This window comes from Lissotriton vulgaris, chromosome 1_1 (genome assembly GCF_964263255.1).
Source record: "Lissotriton vulgaris chromosome 1_1, aLisVul1.2, whole genome shotgun sequence".
Classification (NCBI taxonomy): domain Eukaryota; kingdom Metazoa; phylum Chordata; class Amphibia; order Caudata; family Salamandridae; genus Lissotriton; species Lissotriton vulgaris.
Genome location: NC_141685.1, coordinates 1,568,540,623 through 1,568,567,972, shown reverse-complemented (window position 1 = coordinate 1,568,567,972; position 27,350 = coordinate 1,568,540,623). Strand labels below are relative to the sequence as shown.

At 48.1% G+C, this 27,350-nt stretch overlaps 2 protein-coding genes across 2 annotated transcripts in view; one reads left to right on the top strand and one right to left on the bottom strand.

Moving 5' to 3' along the window:
* The window catches only part of CKAP4 (cytoskeleton associated protein 4), an 80,372-nt gene extending 60,132 nt beyond the window's left edge, over positions 1-20,240 (bottom strand). The window contains exon 1 of the mRNA XM_086918081.1: positions 19,805-20,240. Within this exon, the coding sequence (XP_086774207.1) occupies positions 19,805-20,107 (303 nt within the window). The 5' untranslated portion in view covers positions 20,108-20,240. The remainder of the gene's footprint in view (positions 1-19,804) is intronic.
* A 624-nt stretch (positions 20,241-20,864) lies between these two features.
* Positions 20,865-27,350, top strand: part of BLTP3B (bridge-like lipid transfer protein family member 3B) — a 349,381-nt gene continuing 342,895 nt past the window's right edge. The window contains exon 1 of the mRNA XM_086918075.1: positions 20,865-21,102. Within this exon, the coding sequence (XP_086774201.1) occupies positions 21,059-21,102 (44 nt within the window). The 5' untranslated portion in view covers positions 20,865-21,058. The remainder of the gene's footprint in view (positions 21,103-27,350) is intronic.

Below are 27,350 nucleotides of genomic sequence, written 5' to 3'. Positions count from 1 at the left end.
CAGAGGCCGTCGAGGGCGCCGATGCGTTGGTCAGGAGTAGCCGCGATCAGATCGCACGGCCCGCCAGAGATCCACGGCTCACTTCCCACGTGGTCAGTCGTCTGTCGAGCCTATCAGCCCTCCAAAGCAAGGAGCTCACCATCCAGCCAGTGTCCCGCTGTAGAGGAGGGAACACGATGGCGAGAGTAGGCAGGAGACGTCCGCTGTTCCGCGAAGCCACGCCCAGTCGGGGCCGGGTCACTGCACTCCACGGCGGCCTCGCTGCTACGCAAGGCCGGTGCTCAACAGGCCCGATGACGAAGGGCACCTGGTGGCGTTGTACGGCCACTCCGGGGCTCGCCGGGGACACCGGACCACTCCGCTCGATGCCGCTGGCCACTGCGACCGTATCAGAGCCGATTGGCGCCCTGAAGGCGATGCTGTACAAAGCTTAGCTGGTCGGGCGCCGGAGCGACTCGAAAGCACGTCTTACTCCGACACCATCTTGGCCACGCCCCCGGGAATAGTATATATATATATATTTTTAGGTCTCGGCCTGACGAAAGCAGTGCATGCGCTGCTCTCGTCATACGAGGGCTTCTTGGAATCAATACGATTCCAGAAGCTCGCTTTCTGCTCCGCCCGTGTTTTGCAATGGTGCGTGTCATTTTGCATCACCAATTATGCAAAAACGGGTGTTCTGATTGTCCAGAAGGGTTTTTAGTCCCTCCTGGCTACCACCCTGTCTCCTTTTGGCCCTGCCCACCGGGATTGCATCTTTTACTGGCAGCGGGAGACAGTGTCTCATAATTAGAAGCCAAGCACTTTTTTTTTGGTATAGCTTTTCGCCGTCCCTCGCTGATCCTCAGGCTTTGTTAAATGCCCCAGCCGGACTCTTCCAAAAATAAACCAGTTTATCTTCCTTCAGGGCTCATTCCACTACGAGTTGATGTTCGTTATTTAAAGTGCCTGCCCAATACGAGCACTTTCAAATTATAAATAGGGTGATTTATTTACTTTTCAGTTAGTGAAACCCGTAAATGTGTGTTCGTAAAGCTGAATTGCCTGCCTGGCCGCAGTAAGGGTGCCTCAAGACAAGGTGCTCCGTTCAGCACGGTCCCACATCCCCGTTCTCCCAGGCCTGCATCTCTCTCTGTTCATATCTGTGTGAAAACGGAAGATAATCGCCACATGGAAAATACGCATTCCGGTTGTGTTGCTGTGTCTAAGGAGGGTATGTGTTTGTTTCCTTGTGCAACAGAAGCTCTCTAATCCGTTACCTAAAATGGCAGCTCTAATTTGACTGCGGCCCATTCATTGACGGTAATAACAAAGAGCATGGGGCACGCTGCTCTGCAGTGGAAAGAAACTTCCAGGCCATCCGCTCTCTGTATGATTGACGGATTTTTGGGTGTTTTAATTGGTAACAGCCCCTCGTGCTCTGGTAACGTGGCAGTGGGAGCCACAGCCGTTCTGACATCTAAGTACGTTCACGGATTGATCGGTGTTGACGTACGTTACTCAACTTGCGCTGCACATCCAGCTTCATGGTTTTTTTCTCCTCCCCCCGAATACTGCATGTGTGCATGCGACCGGCAACACATTCAGCTTAATAGCTTTCCTTTTTAGCTGCAGTAAAGCAATGCAGCTTCTCTATTTACTTGCGGCCATTGACATTGGTACTGGCCAATAAACCTTAGTACAAAACTATATATTTTGTTTTACATGATTGTGGCATCACTCCTTAACTAGGGTGTATTTGGATTAATGTAAACCAAAGGCTAAATTGAATAGGGAAAATAATTTCATTTGTCATGATTTGAAACCTGCTGTACCTGTCCCTTTTATTATATTCATATGTCAGTTGGATGGGTCCATTGATAACTGTTCTTGGCAGTTAAGGGAGACTGATTTTAGCTACAGCCTAGTTTGGATGTGACCAATCATACCTGAATTATGCCTTTGTGTACTGGGTGAATTATAATCATATCTGGGGAGCCCCATTTGATCTAAGTACCCCTTTTCACCAAAAACTTGCAGTTTTGCATCTATTTTCAGAAGGCTGTTGATCAAGAACACGGCCATATATTTTATGTAAATAATTTCATATCAGAAGTTTTTCACATCCATTCATGTGATATACATACAGTTTGAGCATCATTTTAGGGTTATTAGTTAAAGGAAAATGTTTCTCTAAGCTGTTCATAGGCATGAGTTGTTAAATCTGTGTTAAAACTGCTGTCAATAATAAAAACTCGTGTAGGCGAAATAAAAGTATAGGACAATAACATGTTAAATCAATAAGGTCTTACACACGCAACTGTGTCCTTGTGTGTGTGATATCTACACAATTTGTGTGCACCTGTGCATGCATAGTGAAGCCAGTTTAATTTAAAGTTACCCAATTTATGACTGCAGTGTAAAAAAAACACACATTCCATACCCCATCATAGTACAGATTAATTTGAGAAATCGCTGCTTGCTGCCATTCAGTTTCCTTGTTTTTTCTGGTTAGCTTTTCAATTTGTGATACAACAACCCCCTTACAATGAGCCCACCCCTTACTAAATGGGTTGAAGCTCCCCATTTCTTCAGTCTGAGCTAAGGGGGGACTCATATGCGAGCACCAGGACCTTGTTTCTGTCAACTGAGCCTCAACCTAGAGCGTTTGAGACCCTGCCACCAGCATCTGCACCTCTACCACTAGTCTCTCTGAGGCCCCTACCTTTGATTTATGAACCCCTCTTATCGCGAGCATCTTGAGACTCTGTCTACGATATTGGAGCCCGCTACTCACTGGCCTTTAGCGCCTCTAAGACTGGTACCTGAGCATCGTCGCCCCAATGTTGGCATCCGCGTGGCAGCCTCCTAGCTAGCAGACTACGAGTTAGTACAGGGAGAGGATATGGCCTAACAACTGGAGCTGCCGACTTTGGAACTGGGGAACCAGGTTCGAGTCTCGGCGTCGGCTCAACTAAAAAATACAAGACCTCTCCTTGGTAGCCAACTAGCACTCTCAGCTTGCAACCCACTGCTCCTATGCGGTCCCATCCGACTACACTAAATCACTGGCACTCTGTGAATCTCACCGCGCTCTCTGCTAAGGGCCCTCCTTAGAGCCCAGCTCACACAGCCTCAGCGCTGAACATGAACAATAGGTGGCTCTGGCCATCCCGCCCAAAGCACTGATTTCCAGGGCTTCCCACCCGCGTTACTATGTCAAATTAAAACCCTTCTCGGATGAAAGACTTACTCAATGCTCTTCCGAGAACACAGCTTCCCTCTGCCAAGGTAGCAAGGTCAAAACCATCAGCTGACCAATCATCCGTGACTCACGAACGTGCATGGAGACTCTTTTCAATGGAGGCAGACTGCACTGAGCCCTCTGGGCGAGAATGTGAAGGCTAGGCTGGTTTAAGAGCCCCAAGTATTACAAGAGAGGGTAGACTAGTGCTTAGTTACGTGGGGGAGATAGAGGTGTGGGAAAGGGAGGAGTAAAGTCCCCTGTAGGGAAGATGAGCTGAAGGGTGGGGATAACAGCCCTAAGGAAAGAGTGAGGGGTAAGTGTTAGAGGAGAGAGGGATAGGGGGAGAGGCGGGTTGAGAAGGTGAGACGAATATGACATTGAGAAAAGATGGAGGCTGAATAGTTTTAGATGCTTTTAGCTGCACTGTAGGTAGAAGCCTATTGTGGAATATATCAAAACTCAAAGTGGGCTTTGCTCCCGCCCATTACTTCCCATTGGTTGCCTGTCTCTCATTTGTTCCTTTTTTTCTTAATTGATAACTTTCCTTGTCCATCTTATGTTTGGCCAGCTTCTTCTTAGGTTAGTCCCTCCCCTGGAACATAGATTGCATCATAATGCCTGTTTTTTTTGGAGGGGAGGGGCGATGCTATACAGCATTGGCAAAGAAACAATGGCATAGAGAATAGAGAGTCTAGAAGGTAAGACCTGTTTGTTTTGCCAGTCCTTATTGCGAAAGCTCCCTTCTTATACAAAAATAAGTTTATAACCTTGTTATTGTTTTAGACAACGTAATTATAATTGTTTATTTTATAATTATATTATTTGTATGGCTGAAAGAAACTTAGTTTGTTACTATTTGAACATGGCATACGTTCAAGCTGAGAAGTCATACATAAGTGACACTGCAATCTGCACTTATTGTGTCTGTGCAGATTTCATTTTACTAGTGAGCAGCATCACAAAGGGCAGCTAATCCAGAGGAGCTGGAGAACCAATGCATTAAAAACAAGCATTGAAGATGCAATGGGTCTCGTCTTTGATTGAGTTGAAGCATTTGCTTTGCTAATGGTATTGTATGGCAAAGCAAGTGGCTTTGACTTGGTAGAGGGCGAGACCAATTGCATTTTTAATGCTTGTTTTAACACTGAGCTTAGAGGCCACACATTGCTTCACTGTCACTCTCTTTTGGTTGCTTCTTATTGGCTAGCTGCTATAGGCTTTCTCCCTCTTTGTATGTTTGTCCCTTCCTTGGAGGATGTGAGCATTACTTGCATCCTTCCACTGCTCATTTTTGACACTACTTTTTTCTTTGTGTTTAAACACTCTACACAAATGTGTCTTTTTTGGCCAGCTCACCCGTGCACCCCATCTGTGTTCCTCCCTCTCTTGTCCATATTACTTGTCCGTATTCACCCTTCCTCATCCGTGTTGCTTACCCCCACCCCTCTCTCTGTTGTTGTTTGTGTTTTTGCTTGCCTCACCTGTGCTTCCTCCTTCAATTGTCATCTGTGTTGTTGCTTGCTGCCACCCACTCTCTTTCCATCTGTTATTGTGCATGTTGTTGCTTGCCCCAGCCCCTCCCAACCTCCACTGTCCATCAGCTTGCCCACCCCCTATTCGCCGTTATCCGTGTGCTTGCTCCTAGCCCCTCCCTCCCACCACTGTTGTTCATGTTCCCCACTGACTCACCCACTCTCTGTGTTGCCTCCCGCCCCGTGTTACCTTCCACCCTTCAAAAAAACAAAAAAGTGCTATGTTGTAGCCAGCGTTGGCCGCATCATATCACTTTTTCCCCACATCCTCCATTGCCCCCCCACATTCCCTCCCTCCTTCCATGTTGCCTCTTGTCCCGCTACCAATAAAAAAAGTGGTATCGATGGCCAGCGCTACCAATGCCATAGTGTTTTTTTTATACTTTCAGTCGTGCTGCACAGCAGCCGCAGTGCTGTACAACATGGCTTAAATCCATTGACAAAGCCAATAGCTCTCTCATAGGCAAGACCTTTTGGCTTTGCTAATGCTTGTTTTAATAATACATAGAAATTGGTATACTTTTGGTTGCCTCCAGTCTAAACCAGGCCAGCCCATCTCATGAGTTTGTCTAGCCACTACTCTTTTGTGTATTGTAGAAGTGGGTAATGGATTAGTTGAAAATCAACTGTTTGAGAAGGGCATTTGAGAGACAGGACACGTTGAACGTGAGAAATGCCTAGGCTGTTATTTTTAGGTCTCGCCTAGGCAGCACACATGCACTGCTGTAGGAGAGGGCCTTTAGCAATCGGTCTTCACTTTTCAGGCACTCGCTCTTGTGCTTGTAGCGGCATCCACCTTGCAGGAGCGAGCAGCGGGGCGATGTTTGTAATTAACATGGCTGTGCCGCTGCTCGCTCTCGCAAAGTGGATACCGCCATAAGCACGAGTGCAAGCGCTTGAAAAGTGAAAGCAGTGGTCTTCCCTCACCTCCTGTGAGATGCAGCCTTGTACCTAATTTGCTGACATTTAGATTACTATATGTTATATATATATCTCCCCACGGTCCCCCTGTTTACTAAAAACGGGGTGCTAAGGAACATTCACATGCGCTATAAGAAGGGACCACCCCGTTAAATCTCTTTCGTGTTCTATCTACTCCCCGTTTTTTGTTTCTAATATTCAGCCTCTTTCTGCTCTCCCATGTGCCCCCTTCAAGATCCTCCTCTCCTTCCGCATTCTGCCAGCACCCTCCTACCCAATAGTCGTTCACCACCATGTCCACCACGTCCACTACCACCACCACGGCCATCACCATGTCCACCACATCCACCACTTCCACCACCACGGCCACCACCACGTCCATCACCACCACGTCCACCACCACCACCCCATCCATCACATCCACCACCGCCACACGTCCACCACCACCATCACGTCCACCACCACCACATCCACAACCACCACCATGTCCACCACCACCACCACCACGTCTACCACTACGCCCACCACAACGACCACCACCACATCCACCACCATGTCCACCACCACATCCTCCACCACCACCACGTCCATCACCACCACCACATCCACCACCCCACATCCATCACTGCCACATCCATCACCACCACCACGTCCACCACCTCCACCATGTCCAACACCACCACAATGTCCACCAAGTCCACCACCACATCCACCACCACCACCACAACGTCCACCACCACGTCCACCACCACAATGTCCACCAGCACCATGTCCACCACCACCACCATGCCCACCACCATACCCACCACCACGATCACCACTATGTCCATGTCCACCACCATGTCCACCACCACCACCACATCCACCACCACCATGTCCACCACCACCATAACCACCACCACGTCCACGTCCACCACCACCACAATGTCACCACCATGTCCACCACCACCACCATTTTCACCACCACGTCCACCATCACTACCACGTCCACCACCACCACATCCACCACCACGTCCACCACCACGTCCACCATATCCACCACCACGTCCACCACTACCACCACCATGTCCACCACCACCACTATGTCCACCACCACCACATCCACCATCACCACATTCACCACCACATCCACCACCACCAAGTCCACCACCACCACCACGTCCACCACCATGGCAATGTCTGTCACCATTTCCCCCACCACCACCACATCCACCACCACATCCATCACCATCACCATGTCCACCACCATGTCCACCACCACATCCACCACCACCAAGTACACCACCACCATGTCCACCACCACATCCACCACGTCCACCACCATGTCCACCACCACCATGTCCACACCACGTCCTCCGCCACCACCACCACGTCCACCTCACAGTGGCATACTTGCACGAGCCACTCACTCAAAACAAGCATTGGAATAGCCAATAGGTCTCGCCTTTGGGACCTTATAAGTGTTTATCCATGCAACACTTGATTTTGTTGCACCAAGGATATTGTGCTGGATAACTAAACACTTATAAGGTCCCAAAGGCGAGACCTTTTGGCTATGCCAATGCTTGATCTAAGAGTCGTAGTGTGACTTGAAACACTCCGACTAGATTCCTGTGCTGAGCAAGAGCTTGAATAGCCTGGAGAGAGGTTAAACATTAGAGCGGACAGACAGTAATTTGGCAGTCTCATGACACACAGGATCAATCAGTGGATGCAAAGCAGGTGATAAATATTTTTAGGATTCAACGAGTTTCTATTCAGAGGGGAGTGGTGTAGGCGAGATTCTCTGAGTGTAGAGCAGGGGTACTGGTGAATACAAAATGGGAGGAGGGGCTTCTAGATGATGTGAAAGTGTATTTTATAGTATGGATTTATGTGTGAGGTATGCATTTTATTTATTCAGTAGTCAAGAGGTTAGAAGTTGTAATACTGGTAATAGAGGGACAGAAAAGTAGTAATACTGAGGAATAGGAATTTGGAATGGAGCTGAAGTGACAAGATGGGGTTTTAAAAATACAAAGCTTCGAGGATGTCAGAAGCATCAGCAAACACATTACAAGACTATGTTTCTAAAAATGTCGCAAAGTATGATTTCAATGTTTAGAGGAGGCATGTAGGCATCTTTTTTCCTAGTGACGGAGTTGAGGGAAGCAGTCTAAGCTGTATACAGGAATCTGCCAAGTGAGGCTGAAGTAGGTATTAAGGACTCATAGTGGAATTCTGTTTGATGTTCTTAAAAACTGGAACGAGTTATGCCCTGTGGGTTAAAAAATATTGTAACACTACTATTATCCTTCCTACACTACTATATGATTGCACAGGTGGTGGATGAAGGATTCACCTATACTGACTATGAGACAACTGGGAAACAGCACAACAGAATCTCAGGTATTCCTATGTCAAGCTTCAGCACCTTTGTCATGACAACAGAGGCTGCACCAGGTGCAGGTTTCTAGCCTTAATCGCAGGGAAGTCACGTTACCTTTCTGGCAGGATCCTATTCCCACTGTGTAGATTTGTTGAAGGAGGCTGGATTAGTATATGTTGCACATTTATTCAAGTGAGGCATCTTTCCCTTATCCAAGTTGAGAACCAGGGGGCCGGTGTCCAGTGGGAGCACCAACAAGCATTGTCAGCTGCAACTGGTGTGGAGAGCGAAGAAGGAGCAACATTGGGACCAGCAAGGTCCAAGGGACTCTCCACCAGCAGGAGTGTCAGAGGAGGCCCTGAGCAAGCAGGGGACTCCACTAGTGCAGGAGAAGACCCTCTGGAGGACCCACAGGCACAAGAGTTGCAAGAGGACCTCGGGCAGCTCACCAAAATGGAGGGCCCATGGTGCAGAGGATGCAGTGAGGATGCAGTGAAGATGCTGTACTTGGCAGGAAGAGATGCGGGAGGCTGGAGCTTCATGCAGCCCAAAGATCTCTGGAGTGCCGAGCCAACAAGCCTTGGCAACAGCAAGTCAATGTGGTGCACACAGGTTTGTTCCCAGCAGTTCCAACAAGGTATATTGGCCTCAGAATTGCAGAGAAGACAGGTCAGGTGAGCTTCTCCAAGTCTGTGGGATGGCAGGAGCAGCAGACCAGTCAGCTTTGTTTCTGTGCCTGCAGATTCGGGGGTGTGACTCATTCACTACAAGGAAGATTATTTTGGGTGTCCTTAATGCCCACAGGTCTGTTGAAGATCCCGGAAGAAGCACAGACAAAGACGATGAAGAAAACTTCCAGAACAGTGAGACCAGGAGGAGCAGCAGCAGTCTTGCTTCCAGGTGAAGTTCAAGTGTTCAGATGGTCGAAGAGTGATGTGGTTTCAGGCTTGAGTCTTGTCCAATGACGAATCTGAGGACCCACCCACAGGTAAGCCCTTAAATACCCCAGGAAGGGGGTTAGGATGCCTCAGGGGTCCCTCCCAGAGGAGGGGATGGACAGTTTTGAGCCAGAATAGGAGCTAAGGACTCCCTCAACTGTCTCAAACTGCAGTATGCAAGAAGGGCACCAAAGTTGCCCTTCAAAGCGGCCTGGTGGCACTGGCAAGTGCCCCCACCCCAGCCCAATACACTATGTCCTGTGTGGGAGGTGGTCACATCCCCCTGCAACAGGAAACCTATTGCTCCACCTTTCCTTGCTTGAGCTTGGCTCGGCAGTAGGAGGGCAAAATCATGGTTGTAGTCGGCAACAGCACTAGCTTGCTGTAGGACCCTGAAAGGCTGTAATGTGGGTGTAGGAGAGTAGGATCTGCTTCCTATGGTTACCCCCACTTATTGCTGTGTTTCACTGGTTTTTCGACTTTAGTCTGGCTGTGGCCCTGCTAATCAGAACCACAGCCTAGCTGTTGTCTCTCTAAATTGATTCTATGTACTTTAGGTACATACCAAATTGGTTACTGAGTTACCTGGTGAGCCCCCCATATATGGTACCTTATGTACCAAGGGCATAGGTACCCCAGAGGCCAACCAGGGGCTGAAGCATGTATTATGCCACCCCTGGGAAGCCTTCCAAACTGGCACCACAGGTCTGCACTTGCAGTCTGTGTAAGGTGGTGTAAGCACCCCTTACTTAGATATAGTATACCTAAATCTACCTATACATATAGACACATAGTATCCTATAAGTCACTCCTATGGCAGGCCTTGGAAATCCTGAAGGCAGAGTGCTTGGTTTTGTGTGAGAGGGTGACCTAGCATGAGCCTAACCCCTCTGCAGCTTTCGGAAATCCTTCCCTATAGTTTTTCTATGATATAGCCATACCAGATACTCTTAAGTGCATTATAATGTCCGCGGTTAATGCTAACTTTGGTTTGGCTTTATCAAAACATGTGTTTGGTGTCAAACACTTTGGAATACTACCCCACCCCCGCCATTTCTGGAACGGGGTAGCATTCCACCCTTCTAGAGGGAAAAGACATGTACACACTGGTATACCCGGTTAAAGTTTTAAAGAGCCTCAGCATCACAAAATGGATGCTGCTGCCACAGACACGAGTCTGACCTCCTGCTGCTGGACGAAACTCCGGCAGGGGAGGCCTGGACAATAGGTTTCCTGTCCAGGGAGATGCCAGCACCTCCCCAGACAGGCTTTAGTGTATTGGGGCAGGGTGGGTTGCATTCAGTGAATGCTTTTCAGACACTGCCTGGGGCATACAAGGTGCTCCATGCATTTCCCAGTTCAAACCGGTTGCTGGGGCACTCTGCCCCACCTCTGGCGCGAAACTGGACAAAGGGTAAGGGGTGTCAACACCCCCTTCCCAGATCCTCACATAGGTGGGACCTTAGAGTTAGTCCATCCCCTAAACTTAGTATAAGTATAGGACCCCAGTCCCTAGGACTTTAGATTACCCTGGACGAACCTCTGAAGATGAAATCTTGGACCTTCGACATTCCATCTCGACTGGAAGACAGAAGAAATCTCCCTTGAGGTCAAGGAGTGACCTCCCTGTTCAAACAGGCACCTAAGAGCATCTTGCTGGCCTGCATTTTCGAGGCTCCGGACGGATCCCGAAGAATCTGCAACACAGGACATGGACTTTCAGACATCTCTGAGGACGATACAAGATCCCAGCAAAGCTGAGACCCGCAGCCGACACGAGAGATGTGGGACCGGAACTCCTGGACATCCTGCAAGTTTGCAACTGCACCTACTTCCCGAAGTTTCCCAAAGCTGCACATTGGGCTATTTGTTGCCCTTGCCCGAACCCCTTTTGCACCGAAGCTGAGAGGTCAGCACTACACGAGTGACCCGTGAGTCCCCTTTCTTCACTGCAGCTCGAGGCTCCTTCGCAATCTCTAGTCCGTTGGCTAGTGGGTCACCACGAAGGACAATCCTTTGTTTCTTGGGCTTTCCTGGTTGCTCCAGATGTGCCCTGACTCCCCTCCAAAGGGTGAGTCCCTCAGACCTTGCTGGTCTGCACCAAAGCCAATCTTGTCTTCTTGAGTGAGTTGCTGTTGCCAAGGTTTGTTGGGTCCAATACGGATACCGACACTGTAGCACTCGACAGCCTTCATGGGACAGCTCGAATCCAGCTCCTGGTCATCGTTGACGCCTCCTGGACCTCGTGGCTGAAGAGTCAAGCTTCACCTACTTCACTTGAAAGCACCCGACATCGGCTGGCATCTTCCTGTCGCCATCCTGGTCACTGGCTAGTGACCCAGACTCTGTTCCCTCTGCTTTCAGGTTCTTCAGATCTCTGATCCACCCATGGATCCACCCAGACACTTTTCCTCTGGTCGCTTGCAGCACTGCTTCGCAGATCACCATTGAAATCGACGACGAAACCCGACAACAAAAGACACCTATGCACCCGGCTTCCCTGGGTGAGGTAACACGAGTACTCCGGTGCTCCAGTGGGTCTTGACTCTCGAAGTGTCTAAGTCTAAAAGAGTTCCATCGTAGTTCACCCCGAAGTGTCCTTAATCTTTAAAATTGTAACTTGTATTTTCTCCATAGAAGTCAAAAGGTGATCCGCGGCTGTGTTTAGACACTGCATGCGTCCCCGACCTCCTGCGTCCCTACCTTGGGTGGTTCCTGGTTGCCCCAGCGGTTCTACAGGCCCTAGGCCTCACTTCTATGCCTCACGTGGTTCTTACACCACTATTTTAGTATATGGTTTGTGAGGCCCCTAGGGCATAACGTATACTGTGCTGTTTACTGTGTGCTATTTAAAGTCCTTGTATTGTACTTGTGCCTCTAGCCTCATAAAGAGACTAGAGGGGTTGTGTTTAGAATAAATACATATATAGTTGATATATAGCTTATGTGGTGTACTTTCATTTGATCATTCAAGAGATTATAGACTGGTAAAACAAGCTGCTTTACATTCCTTCAAGACTTAGCCTGAAGGCTGCTCTCCACAGCTACCACTAGGATAGCTTTCTATAAAGGTTGTCTAAACCTACCATCAATAAGGGTTGTTTGGACTGGTGCAAGGTCCCCACTAGAATAGTGGACATCATATGCCAGGCCAACTTCTCACACTGAGTACAGGGGGGTACCACAGGGGAGCTCCCCAGTACATGAGATCATACCTCCAACACTTGAATTGATGTTGGGGTCTGATTCCAACATGTTTGTTACCAAACATGCCCGTTTTTGGTGCAGCCACTATATAGTTCGACATCTCGTAATGACTGATTTCAACTATACATATCAAAATGGCTGCCTGCACTTACAAAGCCTGGGAATCGACTCTGGGATTTGTAGGGGTTATGTTATGTTAGGTTAATTTTGCTTATATAGTGCATGGCTACCCCAGCAACGGGGCGTCCCAGAGCTTATGGACATAACAGAAAATGCAGAACACAGCCAGTGAGAGAAAGCTAGATAGAGGAGAACAGCCAAGTTTTAATCTGTTTTCTGAAAAGCATGTGGTTCGTGGTGGCCCGAGCCTTTAGAGGGATTGAATTCCATAGCTTCGGGCTAGGTACCTGAAGGAGCGGCCACCAGCTCTACTTCTCCGAATTTTGATTGTGCCGGCAAGGGATAGATCCGCTGAGCGGAGGGTACAGGTGGGGACATAGAGGGTACAGAGTCCCTGTAAAATTCGTGGACCGGAGCCATACAAGATTCTATGAGTAATGCACAGAGTTTTAAATTGGATGCGTTGTTTTATAGGCAGCCAGTGCAAGCGTCTAAGAGTCGTCGGGGAAATATGGCAGGTTTTAGGCAAGGCAAACAGAGTACGGGCTGCCGCATTCTGAGCTCTCTGTAGTCTATTAATCACTGTCAGGTTAGAGCCCAGCATGAGAACATTGCAGTAGTCTAGATGTGATAAGACTACCGCCTGGACTATGACCTGACGAGTGGGAGGCTCAAAGAAGCCAAGAATGGATTTAAGAGCACGCAAGCGGCCGTAACAGGTTTTTGGCATGTGACTCTAAGGAGAGTGAGTTGTCCAACATCACACCCAGATTTCTTACTACCTCCTTAGAAATAGGTGGAGGTCCTAATATGGAGGGCCACCAATGATGGTTCCAACTCTGGGTTTCCTTGCCTATGACAAGTACCTCTGTTTTGGAGGAGTTTTAACTGAAGACAGTTCTGGGACAGCCAGTTAGAGATGGCCAGGATGTCTTCCTGGAATTTAATTTGGTCTGACTCAGTGTCCTTAGAGATGGTGAAAACAAGCTGAGTATTGTCAGCATACGATACCAGCCTGATTCCACGATCTCGTGCCAACACTGCCAGAGGGCGGACATACACATTAAACAATGTGGGGCTAAGCGCCGAGCCCCGCGGGTCCCCACACTCCACAGAGTGCTTGCTGGACGAGTACGGCGGGGCATGCACCTGGAAGGAACGGTCTGATAGAAAAGACGCGAACCAATCCAGGGCACTCCCTCTGACTCCGATCTCCCACAGTCGCTCCAACAAGATCCTGTGGGAGACCGTGTCAAAGGCCGCACTCAAGTCCAGCAGAATCACAAACGAGGTCTCGCCCTGGTCCTGCACCTCCCTTAGATGTTCGGTGACTGACAGTAGAGCCGATTCCGTACTATGTTTGGCACGGAAACCATTCTGAGACTCGTCTAGAATTCCGTTGGATTCCAGGTGAGTGGTCAGAATGGAATTCACATGAGCTTCCATGATCTTAGCAAGGTATGGGAGTAGGGAAATCGGTCGGTAACTATCCGGCCTAGCGGAGTCTAACGTTGGCTTCTTTAGGAGGGGAACTACCTTAGCATGTTTCCAGGATTTGGGGACGGCTGCTGACTGGAGAGAGTTGTTAATCAGCGTTAGCCCCTCCCGCAAGATGGACTCCTGGAAAGTTCTAAACAGGTCAGGTTTTACCGGATCTTCCGGGGAGCCCGACTTAACCCTGGAAGCCAGAGCTTCCATCTCTGTCAGCTCAATAGATGGTAAGATTTGAAGCGGGTTCAGAGAGGCAATAGGACCTATGGTAGGGCCAGAGGCCATAGTATGACCATCCGAGTGCAGAGAGTTATAAATCCCTTTTATTTTGTCCAGGAAGAAACAAGATAGCTCTTTGCACTGTGCATCAGATGCTATCAGATTACCTGGACCTTCCGGAGCCTTGGTCAGATCCTTCACTAAGGCAAAGATAGTTTTGGAGCGATTGGTACTGGAGTTGATCAGGTCAGAGTAGTACTTCGCTTTAGATGATTTAATAAGTTTTTGATATTCTTTAGTGGCAGATCTAAAGTTGCTTTTAGCCACATGATCATATGATCGTCTCTAGATGCGCTCCAATAACTAACATTGCCTCTTTTTGTCTACAAGAGCCTCAGAATACCATACGTGGGATGGCGCACGCTTAGGCCTTGATAGTTTCATAGGGATAAAATGGTCAAGTGACTCATTTATCCATTCCCTATAAGCTATGTCGGCCTCATCGATATTGCTAGGCCAGACTGGGCATGATACTATCAGTCTGGTTTCAAACAGGCCATTAACCAGTTTGTTCCACGGGCGTCTCCACCATAAAGGGGGAGGCGCATCCCTGCGGCCGACTGGGATCTCGATCGAAATAAATACTGGGAAATGGTCGGACCAGCTAAGGGGGCTAGGAGTAGTGATTTTAACTTCCTGGATGTTAGTAAATACTGGGTCCAGAAGATGACCTGCCTGATGTGATGACCCATTGACTAGCTGAATCAGCTGGCATGCCTCCAGGTCACCTAGGAATTTTTGGATAGAAGGTGCATCATGGCGCTCAAGGTGAAGGTTAAGGTCCCCCAATACTGTGAAGTTTGCAGATCGAAGAGCTAGCGCTGAGATGAACGACACCAGTGAGTCCTGGAAGGCGCTTGCTGGCCCAGGAGGGCGATATGCCAGCAAACCCGTAAGGGTAAAAGTGTCAGAGACCCTCACCTTAAAAATCGCACTCTCACAGTTAGCTACACATGTGGAGTTAAGGGTACAAGTATATATGCTTTTAAAAATTATCGCCCCTTCCCGTAGGTCTATTTTGGGCACAAATTAGGTAGCCTGGAGGAAGAGCCAAAGTTAGAACGGCTGGAGTATCAACCGTAGTCCAAGTCTCAGTCAAAAATAGGAGGTCAGGGGAGTGGTCGATAAGTAACTCATAGACATTTTCATAGTGTTTCACTAGGGACCTACAGTTTAAGCTCACAGGGTGTCCTACTCATGCAGGGGCACCCTCACACTTATAACCAAGCACCCTGCCTTCATGACTGAAAGCCCTGCCTTTGGGGTGAAATAGGTATTAAGTTTAGTGACCTCAGATATAAGGAAACTTATATCTGTCATAAGAGGTGCAAGAACCAACTCACACAGGCTGCAATGTCAGGACTGTAGTCACAGTTTGAGTAGTCACCCAGGAGTGGCACAATACATGCAGCTCATGGGAGACCCCAGGTTTACCTATGCCCTGGGTACCTTAGTAGCATATACTAGGGACTTACAAGGGTACACCAGTAGCTAATTGTGGGTGTACAACAGTACTTACCATGGTCAATTTAGGGAGAAAGCACAGGGAATGTGGTATTTTGCTCCGCAGAGAAAGTCCTTCTACTGCAAGCCATCAATCCTGGGGTGGTCCATTCTTCTTCCTGGCCTGAAAGGGTACTGGCGCATCCCAGTGCTGAAGTCATTTTCGGACTCGAGAGTTGGAAAGGGAATGGATCAGAGCTTGGGAATGCCTTCCTAAACTTCCAAGAAAAACCACGCTTCGGAGGACCCACTTTGCCAGCCCTTGAGTTGGAGTTGTGGCGTCAGAGTTCTCGGCACCTGTAAATGGGTTCATGTTGGCAAGTAATTCCTGTGTGAATTCCTGATAGGCGTAAAACAGGTCAATTTAGTCACAAACGCAAGTTTTCAAATTAATTTACCTTTGTGAATAGGGAAGTCTTTGTGTAATTGTAGAGTTACCACAGAAGACAGAAGAGTGAGGGAACTGGGGATTGGCTTGCCAGCAACATTGCCATGAGACAGCATAAAAGACGTACTCACAAAAATGTATTGACTGCTGTGTGGGATAATGAGTACCGAGCCATTGGGAGGGAGCAATGTGTGTGAGAAATTAAAAGAAAGCTAGAGAAAAAGAGAGGCAGAAGGAGAGAAGGTGAGCGAGAGCAAAACAGAGAGAGAGAAAGAGAGAGATGCAGTAAAGTATGGTGGCAATTCCTTACTTCCTTACATATGCTGGGCTTTCATGGTATGATGGGGCACATCTGTGGCATAATGCTGTTACTACCACTAGGGTAATCATTTTTTGCCAGATCGTGGCCCTTTGTTGCGCAAATAAAGACATACGGCGCCCATTGTATGATTATACCCAACCTGGCATTTTGGTAGATCTGGCTTAATTGTAGTAATTACATGTATATTGTTGGCATATAAGCCTCTTGGGACAGGAATGCCAAAGGGTACCCCCATTATATGGCCATGTCTGGATTGATGGCCATGTCACAGGTGTAATGCTGGCCTTACCTTAATTATTGTAATTCCTGGTATATTATGGACATCTATTGCACAATGGTTACACCTCCTAGCATCTATATTACTTGTACACATATTATGCTCCAGCAATATATAATTGTTGTTACATTGTAAAGCACTCTCATACCACTTAGTGAATAACGCTATAGAAAAACTCTACAAATAAATAAATAATGTTTATCCTGGCACAGTAGAGGCACGGTGGAGGTAATTCCAGGCATTTTATGGTCATGTACGCATCACTAGGATCTTGATCTCAGGTAACTATAGCATCTGGTGCCCCCATTCTAGACCTGCCTCTGTCATTAAGGAAAAAACACTGGTATAATTCTGGTCCTGGCATAATAATGGTAAATCATTGCAAATTGTGGTCGTTCACTGTATGATGGTGCCCTCTCTGGTATAATGCTAGCCAAGGCTTAGAGGTGCTAATGCCTGCCATACTGTAATCCCAAGTTTTGCAATATAAAGCTAAGTATGCCACCTTATACCCCATCCTACAGCCATCTCTGGCTTGATGGGCACAACCCAGGGATATTGTTAGCCCAAGCTTAGTGGTGGTAATTCCTGTCATAATGTGGTCAATTAGTCACCCCTGGCATCTCAATATCAAGCAACAATGTCATCTGGTGCCCATCCTGTGACCATCCCCAGCTTGTATGTGCATGTTCCTGGCATAATGGTGGTGATTCGTGGCATACAGTGATCATCCAAGGCATGATGGTGTCCACTCTGGCATAATGCTAACCCTGCCTAAATTGAGGCTATTCCTAATATATTGCGGTCATACAAAAATACCTGCCATCCAATCTCTGGCAATCCATGGTACCTGGTAACCCCATCCTAGGGATATCTCTCCCCTGATGAGCAAAATCATGACATAATGCTGGCACTGCTGGTGTGGACAGCAAAACATGATGGCTTGAAAGCTACCCTGGGTAATTGTCAGTGGTTAGACTATTTGCAAGCATTCCTCTCATTACTTTTGGTGAATTTGATGTAACACACTAAGCGGCCAATGGAATACCCAGACATCGACCCTAATTTCACTATGCCACTGGAATCAAGCTGCACCTTACCAAAGAAGCTAAAATAGGGCTTGTGTTCTGGCTTGGCAGTTCAAGCTTGAATGTTCCTACTGGAGGAGGACCAAGGCTGGGTTTAATCTGAGGTGGCATGAAAGGCAAAAAAAAACAATAGGCTGGAATGGTACCCCAAGTGACTGAAAGTAGTTAGACTATTTACAAACATTCCCTCCATCAACTTGTGAGTGTTTTATATAATGCCCTAAGCAGAAGTGAGTATGCCCAGACGTGGTTTCAGAGCTCACTTTGCCAATGAAACCAAGCTGCATCTGAGTGGAGACCCAAATAGGCCAAAAACAGTTATGGGTTGAATATTTTCCAGTTCTGAGAGAACCTGGCTTGGTAGTTTGAGATGAACTGTCCCAATTGGAGTATGACCAAGACTGATTTACTTACGCCTGAATCAAATCTGAAGTGGCAACGTGGGCAAAATAATGATGGTTTGGATTGCTACACCGAACGATTGACAGTGAAAAGACTATTTGTAAGTATTCCTCCCATCACCTTTTGTGTGTTGGATAATACTGGTACTGCCATAATAATGCCAATTCCTGGCACTGTTTGAAGGTGCTTTACTTCAGTATAAAGGTCCTCACACTGCATGCCTCACCATACTTGGTAGACTTCCCGTCACCTCATACCTTGGCATTTTATACCTTGTGTGTACAATCCATCCATCAAACTGTGCAAGACTAAATGCTAAAGAATGGGGTACATCTAATTTTCTTATAGGTCACTACATGGGCAGGACTATACACAAAAGTTTATTAGTTGAGAAAGTTAGAACAAGTTGTTTCTCATTGCGTGACCATTAAATGATTCACAATGAGGTCTGTCTCTTTTTAGACCCATTCAAATGATTTGCTAAAAGCTGGTATCGCCATGAGTTGAGCCTAAGAGACTGCTAAATCAACATACATGTACAGAGCCAGATATCTTGGCATTAATCATTGTCAAAAGCAGTATCCAAGTTAATTTGGAGTATTTGTCTTGCCATCACTGGTACGCTCTTATCAGAGTAAAACGTGTCAGGAGTTGCGTTTGTGAAAATTGTCAAACTAAGATGTCCAGAATGCAACTGAGACAAACTGTAAAGAAGTAAAATTGTGGAATTAGAAATTAAAAAATGTACTATTTAAGACGTGTGTAAGCTGCTGCATAATGGAGATTAATCCCAGATGCTTATTTGTATGACTGCATCTGACTCATTGGCTTTAAATGTAAATAATGAGCTCCCAATCGAGTCCCCTGCCCAATAGGCAAGAAATTCGGTGGTTGAGTATGCAAGTACATTTTGAAGACCATTTAAGGCTAAAGTCTGGTATCCTGGTTTGCCTGTTTGTTTCTGCGGAGTAGTTTTCGCAAGCCATGAGTAGTTGCGCAGCCTCCCCATGGATGGTCCACTGGCATCCTGTAATAACCTCTGATGGGATGTTGTGTTATATAAGAAGAAGCTGATCATGACGATGACGTGTCTAAAAATGCGACTATGTGAGCAGCGGTATAGGAGGCATTGTGTGAATGCTGATCAATGCAAGGGATTTCTATATGAGACAGTGGAGCCTGGAGGTTAAAGACTTCTGTTAAGAATTCCCCGAGTTCGTAAACGAGATAACAGATGAAATCTGAGGGTCTGGAGGAAAAAAAATTAACACTTTCAAAAGAAACTATTGATTTCCGGATGTGACACTGCAGTGCAGTTAATGGGGGATTTTCAGAATGTTAAACTGTGAGAATTTGCTTTGGGTTTCGCGCCTCTCGCGAAACGAGTGTAATGTGGAGGGAGCTTCTTTGAAATAGGACTACAGTCAACCATTATGAATAATAGAACTTCTAACTGGTAATTAAAATACCAACCAAATGAAAATCAGACACTATTAAACACCAGCAATAACAGTATTAATTACACCAGAAGCCAGTTCCAAGATGCATCTACAAATAACTCGAATTCCCTCCAGGCAGAGCACTGAGAATCCCTAGTGCAGGTTAATTGCAAGCGGGGCCAGCTGACGATTTCATCATGTTCACGAGGCATTTCAGTTCCCAGAACTGTGCTATAGAGATTCCTTCATTCATGCATTCATTCATTCATTCATTCATCCATTCATATGGAAGGCAGCCTTTACCTGCTTCAGGGCGCCCTCCACGCTCTGGGCCAGCTCCCCAGACTGCCTGGACAGGTCCCCTTGCCTCCTGTTAATCTCTGCCACTTCTGCCAGGAGGTTGTAGCCACACCATCCCGAAAAGCCGGCTAGGGACAAGAGAGCAGCGTAAAAGAGAAAGTTACAGGCCTTGCCGATGGCCAGCGTGTTAGCAGCCGGCTCTGTCCGGGAGCTTCCCTTGGGGTCTCTCTTTGCCACGTCCCCCGGCGCAGGCTGGCCGCTCCTGTCGGAGGAACCGTGCTTGTGCCTCTGTTTGGCAGATGACATTGTCAAACACCTTCGCGCAAGAGGATCGGGGGTCCCGGGGCGCTTAAACTGCCCTGTAAGCAGTGTCAGGGCACAGAAACGTGTCACCACGGGAGAAGCCTGACAGGAACGGGCCTCGAATGGAAAGCAGTATTTGAACTTCTCAAATTCAAGACTGCCTCTCCCCCGGACCCGGAGCCTGCCCTACCACGCCTCCCGGGGAGGGGGGAAAGTGCCACGCACACCAAAAAGCAAGCCATGCGGGGAACCAGGGCAGAGCCATCCCGGGCCCTGGGTACCCCCTCCTGGAGAGGCTGGTTGACACACAGGCGAGGATTATAGCGATACTCAAACCCCGAAAAGGAAAAGAACAGTAAAACACCGAAAACACATTGTGATGCTTGAAACGTGGCATTCTAATAGAAGAGCTTCCTAGTGTGACTTTATCACCACGACTGGAGAGTGTGCCTGACCTCACATTCTGAGCAATGTGTATGGACTAGGGTCTCCCCGAGCTGGACAGGAGCCCCGGAGGCGAGGGTGGGATGGGAGATGCCCGGGGGATGCCCTGGAGGCGCTGCCTGCATCAGCAGCAGAGGTTGTCGCACTCCTAGGCACAGGACGTGTCTAGCGAGGCACGCCTGGCTTCCAGAGGTCTCGCCGTCTTCCTTCGCTGCGTCCCCCCTCCGCCTCCTCCTCCTCTCCCGCTCCTCCCAGCGCTGTCATCGGTGCAGAGCCGCCGGGCTGGGGGCGGCCCCGCGCCGATGACAACACCTCCATCCAGCCCGGCGTCTCTAGGTGATGCTGCAGCCAAGATGGCGGCCGTCTGACTGGCGGAGCAGGCCAGCGGGGGCGACTGCGGGCACCGCGTCCGAAGGGGGCAGCACGGCTCCCCCACGGAGATGACACGGGTCCCGCCACTGTCCACACTTATTGTACCCGGACTGCCCTTCTGCAGTAGGCAGGCGCACCATGGCTGGCATCATCAAGAAACAGATTCTGAAACATCTTTCCAGGTCAGTGTGGGCGCTAGGAGGGCACACACGGGGCACTGCCCACCCTCCAAGTCTCGGTGGGCGCGGTGCGGTAGTGCTAATCTCTGGGGGCAATGAGATCAGGGACATCCGATATAAATAAGCATAACGTAATGGCAACACAGATCCACATTACTTGTGACCCTTGTTCATTACTGCTTTCTAAGAATATCACTTGTTCGTATAAATATATTTTTTGATGTATCGCCGTGTACTAAGCGTTAACATGTTTCTAAGTGATTTCCAGTTAGTGGACCTAAGAGAAAAGAGATAATAAGAAGATCTGTACAAGATCACACATCGTTGTCCTTGTGTGATACTGTGGCTAGAACTCTGATCTCTAGGTTCCCTAGCCCATGTTTTGGACCAAATAACCCCCAACTACAGCTATATTTATTATAATTACTAGAAACGGGGCGCTCCTTGAGCTGCGTATATAACTGCGATCTTCGAAGCCCCACTGTGTAAGGTTACAAGTTAATAAGATTGTTTGCCCGGTGGTGACTGGTGGTGTCACCTGGCAGTGGACTATGCCCAGCTGGTGGGGGGTGGCTACGCGACAGCGCCGCCCTTTAACAGAAGTGTTCGAGCTGGAAGTGGGACAGGCTGGGCACACTGGCCCCAGGGATGTACTGCAACGCCGATCGTTACGGGAGGTTAATGATTTAATACATTGTGGGGCTAATGCAATTCTCTCGGAGGCCTGGAGCTCCCACTCGTGTTGCTGGAACACTATTAGAGGATAAGAGACAGGGAAGAACTGTATTCATTCAGAATATTGAAATTGTTAAAAGGAGCAGAAGGTTCAACACGCTCCATTCGGCTCTTTCTTAATTTAAGGGACGTAGACATTGAGCTTGAAGTTCCCTGATCAATTTTTTTTACAGAGCCAAAGAACGCAGTGCACGCCCCAAACAGAGCTAACGGACAATGCGAATAATATATTTTTTATATGCCGTTGTACCTTTTATTGACGTTTTAATTAACAGGCTGCAGACATCTGCCATCCAGAATGTACATGTTTTCCACGTTCTTAAATACTTCCAACATTGTGAAAATTCATACCTCCAAGAAGTTCGAGAAATTAAAAAGCAATGCATGTACATGAAGGTCATATTGTTATGACTCATAAATAAGTATGGTAGTTCGGAGTTTTGGTAGCTGTGCGTTCATATAGGTATGGAGGAACAGCAAAACCATGGTGTATTGTGAAATAGTAGTGATAAACGTTTGATAATTCATACTCCACAGTTAAAACTATTGTAGTGTTGCAGTTGGGTTAAACATAAATTCTCTCAGGCCATTTGAGATTTTGTCTGTATTGTAACTCAATGCATCATTGCCAGCTTTCCAAGTCCCTGCTGCCAAGCCAGAGTGTGAGGTCATGTAGAATTTTGAGTGTGTTTGTTTTGTAAGAAGTGTTAGTTAAAGATATGGGCTGAGCAGCAAGGAGGCTGCTACTAGCGGGGTTTACTTACCAGTAACTTGGAACTGACTGTAACTAAGTCTAAAGCACTGCTTAATTTGAGCTGGTGGTGTCCGGTGCCACTTTGTTTGGTACCTCTTCCGTTGTGCCATTATTGAAAGATCCCTGCATTGGTGCGTTCTCCACAGGAATTCTTGTTACCCAAACTAATTGTATTCAATTTATGGAACTCGGAAGGATGGAAGGCTGTTTCAGCCTTGTCCCTCTCGAAATCATGATCTTCCAATCATGTGTATCATTGGCATAAAGTTTTAACCCACTGAGCCAGTCTGTGAAATAGCATGTGTTACGCTTTTAAACTACATAACCTGTATGCGATGTTGATAGGTTAGCTAGGGGTGCCGCTCGCAGCCTGTTCCTGCTGACCATACCCTAACTGTTGTTCCTGCTGATTACCGGGGAATCGGAACTTTGGCGTTCCCTGCCTGGATTGCCGGGGAGAGACTGAAGTCTATCCGGTTGTGAGTGCGGGACTGCGAGTCCCAGGAGGAGTAGCGCCTCGGATACCAGCGCGCCTGTGACTCTTCCCGCCCTCTCTCCTCCCCCAGCTACTTCAAAACGGCTCGCGGCCCCCGCTCCGTGGGGGCCGCTCGCAGCCTGTTCCTGCTGACCATACCCTAACTGTTGTTCCTGCTGATTACCGGGGAATCTGAACTTTGGCGTTCCCTGCCCGGATTGCCTGGATTGCCGGGGAGAGACTGAAGTCTGTCCGGTTGTGAGGGCGGGACTGCGAGTCCCAGGAGGAGTAGCGCTTCGGATACCAGCGCACCTGTGACTCTTCCCGCCCACTCTCCTCCTATCTACTTAATCCCACCCACCAACGCGCACGCGGGACGCGTGCGGGACGGAGCCCGGGGCGAAGACCGGGCAAAGAGCGGGCCGTTTGAGGCCGTTCGAGGACGGAAGAGACCGGGCCGGGCCCTCTCCCTTGCCATTTCAATCCATTAAATAAAGGAGCAATGTGTACAAGAGAAACCAGGAGCAAATCATCCTTGGCTGCGGCTGGAGCCGCTAAAGGTACCATCGACAACTACTTTGTCAAAGCCGGATCACTTTTGATCGAGGAAATAGAAGTTTTGGAGAGACAAATTTCCCAGGAAATAGACTGGGTTAGGAGATCTTCAATGAGGCCAATGGCCCAAGCCAGAACCCCGGACGGGAGGTCAGAACCCACAAACAGTGCACAGAGGGATACGGGAGAAAATCAGCCACCCAGTGTTTTAATTACTGACCCAGACTTTACAATCGATGCCCCCAGTGACCTCGAGGATATGAGCTTAATGGCCCTGCCCAATACCCAAACACCCCAAATTTCACCAGGAATCCCGCCTCCGACACCTGAATCTAATATAGTGTCAGCTAACGACAAAGACACTCGCTCTGATCGAGCTAGGGGGGTGAGGGAAGGTGCAATCCAAAAAAAAGAAGGGGGGGCAAAATAAAGAAGGCAGTAGGATAAAAACACCAAAACCTAATCCATCGAGGGGAAATGGTTCGAAAGGAGGCATCATAGATATTAACTCAGATAAGCCTAGTATAACAATCTCACCTTTAGCTCACATCCACACGGCCCTGCCAGCCGCTTCAAACAACACCTTAGTGGACAACTCTAGTGATGACATCACACTGGTGGATATAGGTACACTTTTTAGGTTCTTACTGAGCCCCCTCGAAGCTCGCCTGATTAAGATCGAAGCTAGGTTGGTCAATATTGAAAAATCTACAGTCCAACTAGCTGATTCGATGAAACTCGAACTGAAAGGAGCTAAAGGAGCCAAAGGGGGCCCAGATCCAAAGTCCAAAAAGGGAAGTGAATCTACTTCAACCTTAAAGAAAAAGGGCTTAGCTACTGACTCTCAAAATTCACAACCCAACCAAAACAAGACCCCTCAATCCCTGGCCAACCCCAACACAAACATCGCCCCTCCAAAGACCCAGCAGACATCGATTCCAGTTCCCACTATCATTCCCCCATCTAAAGATTCTGCTATAATCCGGACAGATACAAAGAGTGAATCAACACTTCTGGGGGAAAAACATAACATTCCCCGAAAACCTAAACCTGTCAATCTCCCTCCAGAGGCGTCCCCCTATACTGTGATCCTGGCAGGGGTCCCTGAATTAAAATCCATGGTAACTGAATCAACTTCTTCCCTTAGAAACAAAGTTATTAGCTGGTTATCCATATATAGACCACTCCCGCGAGGTACAACCAGTGACATTATCATGGTTAGGCGGGCTCCTTGGGTGGGATATTCCAGAAAATCAATTAGAGGAGACTGTGTTTTGGTCACTTTTAGAGATCCAGGCACAGCTCCTTACATTTGCGCTTGGGCTTCTGATGACCAAGGCAGTAACATCCAAGCCCTCCCCCTCTCGTTCTTTTATCCCTCAAATTTATACAATTTGGAGGATCAGAGATGGGGGCAACACCAAGAGCTGTTGGATGACTGGGAGAGCTGCCGTAGGGAGAGAAGTGATCTATCTCAACACAGGGGAAGAGCTTTTGACCACTTCTTACCGTATGGGGAGGAGGTGGGTTGGGAGTCCAACATCAGGAGGAGGGGCGGAGGGGGGGAAACACGAGAGGAATTCCGGGGCCCCACAGAATGCACTACCCAGCTCACTTTCCCACCTACAATAGATATAGCAGTCTTGAAATGGTAGATTGACGTCCTGAGACTCAGAGGAGAGAACACTTCTCACTCCATTGGATAGGGAATAGGACACCCCTGGAACAAACACTAGACACAAGGGTACAGAATGATCTAACACCGAATCAAGTCCTGGAGCCTGCCCTAGTGGACATACCTGTGACTGACACCAGTATAAGGTCGGCCCGGGGGCATCCTCCCCCTCCCCAGACGGCCACCCAGGAGACTCATGGTGCTAATACCATCGATATAGGGCCATCTACCATCAAATCACATCCCATGACCCTGATTTCATGGAATGTCGCTGGATTGGCCAGCAAAATTGACTGTTCGGAGTGGGCTTCCTTTATCAACTCAAAAAGTATATGCCTCTTTCAGGAGACTTGGGCTCGAGAAGAACTTACATTTCAGGGATACACAGTATTCTCTAAACCAGCTAAGTAGGGGGGACGGGGCAGGCCATCTGGAGGACTGGCAATTTGGGTAGCATCAGACCTAGGCTGCCACGCTAGCTGTCTGAAGACAGATTCCGGTGATATTCTAGCCGTCCTATTAGAGTGGCCAAATTCCACGAAACTGGCCGTAGTAAATGTATATTCGAGACGGTACCCATGTCAAGAGAATCTAACACTATAGAGGAACTCTCTGCTTTCCTAGATGGCATCCCATGGGAACTCCACTGCCTGGTGGGAGGTGATTTAAATTCCCACTATGAACCACTACCAGGCCTACGTGATGGTCCCTCCTTCGAGGAAGATTCACGCTGGCTAGTCCCGGTGACGGTGGCGCCCCCTCCCAGAGCTTGGTCCACCCTTGCCCTGCAGATAACTGCCCTTACTTTAAACCAAGGTCTAAGGGCCTGTAATGGGCGTTGTAAATCAGACACGCCAAGCATATGCACCTATAACAAATCTGGTAGCGAATCGAGACTTGACTATATCCTCGTCAAACTATCAATGTGGTCACAAATAGTTGACTTTAAAGTTATTGAGAGAAGGGACAGTGACCACAACGCCCTGGAACTCTATTATGCCCTACCAGGCAACGAGGATATATCCTGTGGCCCGAACAAAGACAAGTCAGGCCTCCTCCTAGAAAACAACCGGAGAAGAGTCAGGTGGGAGAAACTGGCTACTAGCGGTGACAAGTTACCAAAATGATATGCAAGAATTACCCCGCTTTTAGAGAGGGCATTCCGGATAGGGACGAAAGTTGGAGAAGGAGGAAATAGAGAAAAGTTGGCCCAGATCCATGCAGACCTAATTAGCACCCTGGAGCTGGACCTATTTTCAAAAGGAGGGGCCAAAAAAGGACCCATAACTAAGAGGACGTGGTATAATGCCACATGCAGGGACTCAAAAACCAAATTGCTACTTGCAATAAAGGGGCGCAAAGGTAGGGAAGAAATTCAAACCAGGAGAAGGTCCTACAGGAAGCTCTTGGCGAATGCCAGGGCTGAGTGGGACCAACAATACTGGGAGAAACTTTCAAGGTCACTTGCCATTAAAGACTCGAGCAAATTCTGGCGCATAGTGTCCAATGGAACAGAGGACCTATCCTCAGCAATAGAGCCCAACAAAGCTCCTAGTTTATGGCAGAGTCATTTTCAGTCATTGTATTCAATGGAGTAAGGGGCTCCGAATTCATCAAATAATATGATAGTGCCTGGTCCAACAGGAGAACCTTTCACTGAAAAAGAGGTGAGGGTGGCTATAGCTGGGTTGTCAACAGGGAAAGCCCCCGGTCTCGACGGGGTACCCGGCGACCTATTTAAGCAGGAACCAGGGATATGGGGCCCATATCTCACGCTGATATTTAATGCTTTCCTGGGGGGGGATGGAGGTGCTGGATACTTGGCTGGGAGCAGAGGTGGTTCCAATTTTTAAAAAGGGCTCCCCTCTGCTCCCAGCCAACTATCATCCGATCAGTCTTATTGATATATCCCAAAAGCTTTTCGGAAGACTGATTCTGGACCGGTTACAGAACTTGATGGAGGAGACGGACATCCTGACTCCCTATCAGGCGGGATTTAGACAAGAGGTCTCTACAATAGACCAAATTTTTAGGCTGAACCTTTTATACTGGAGGAC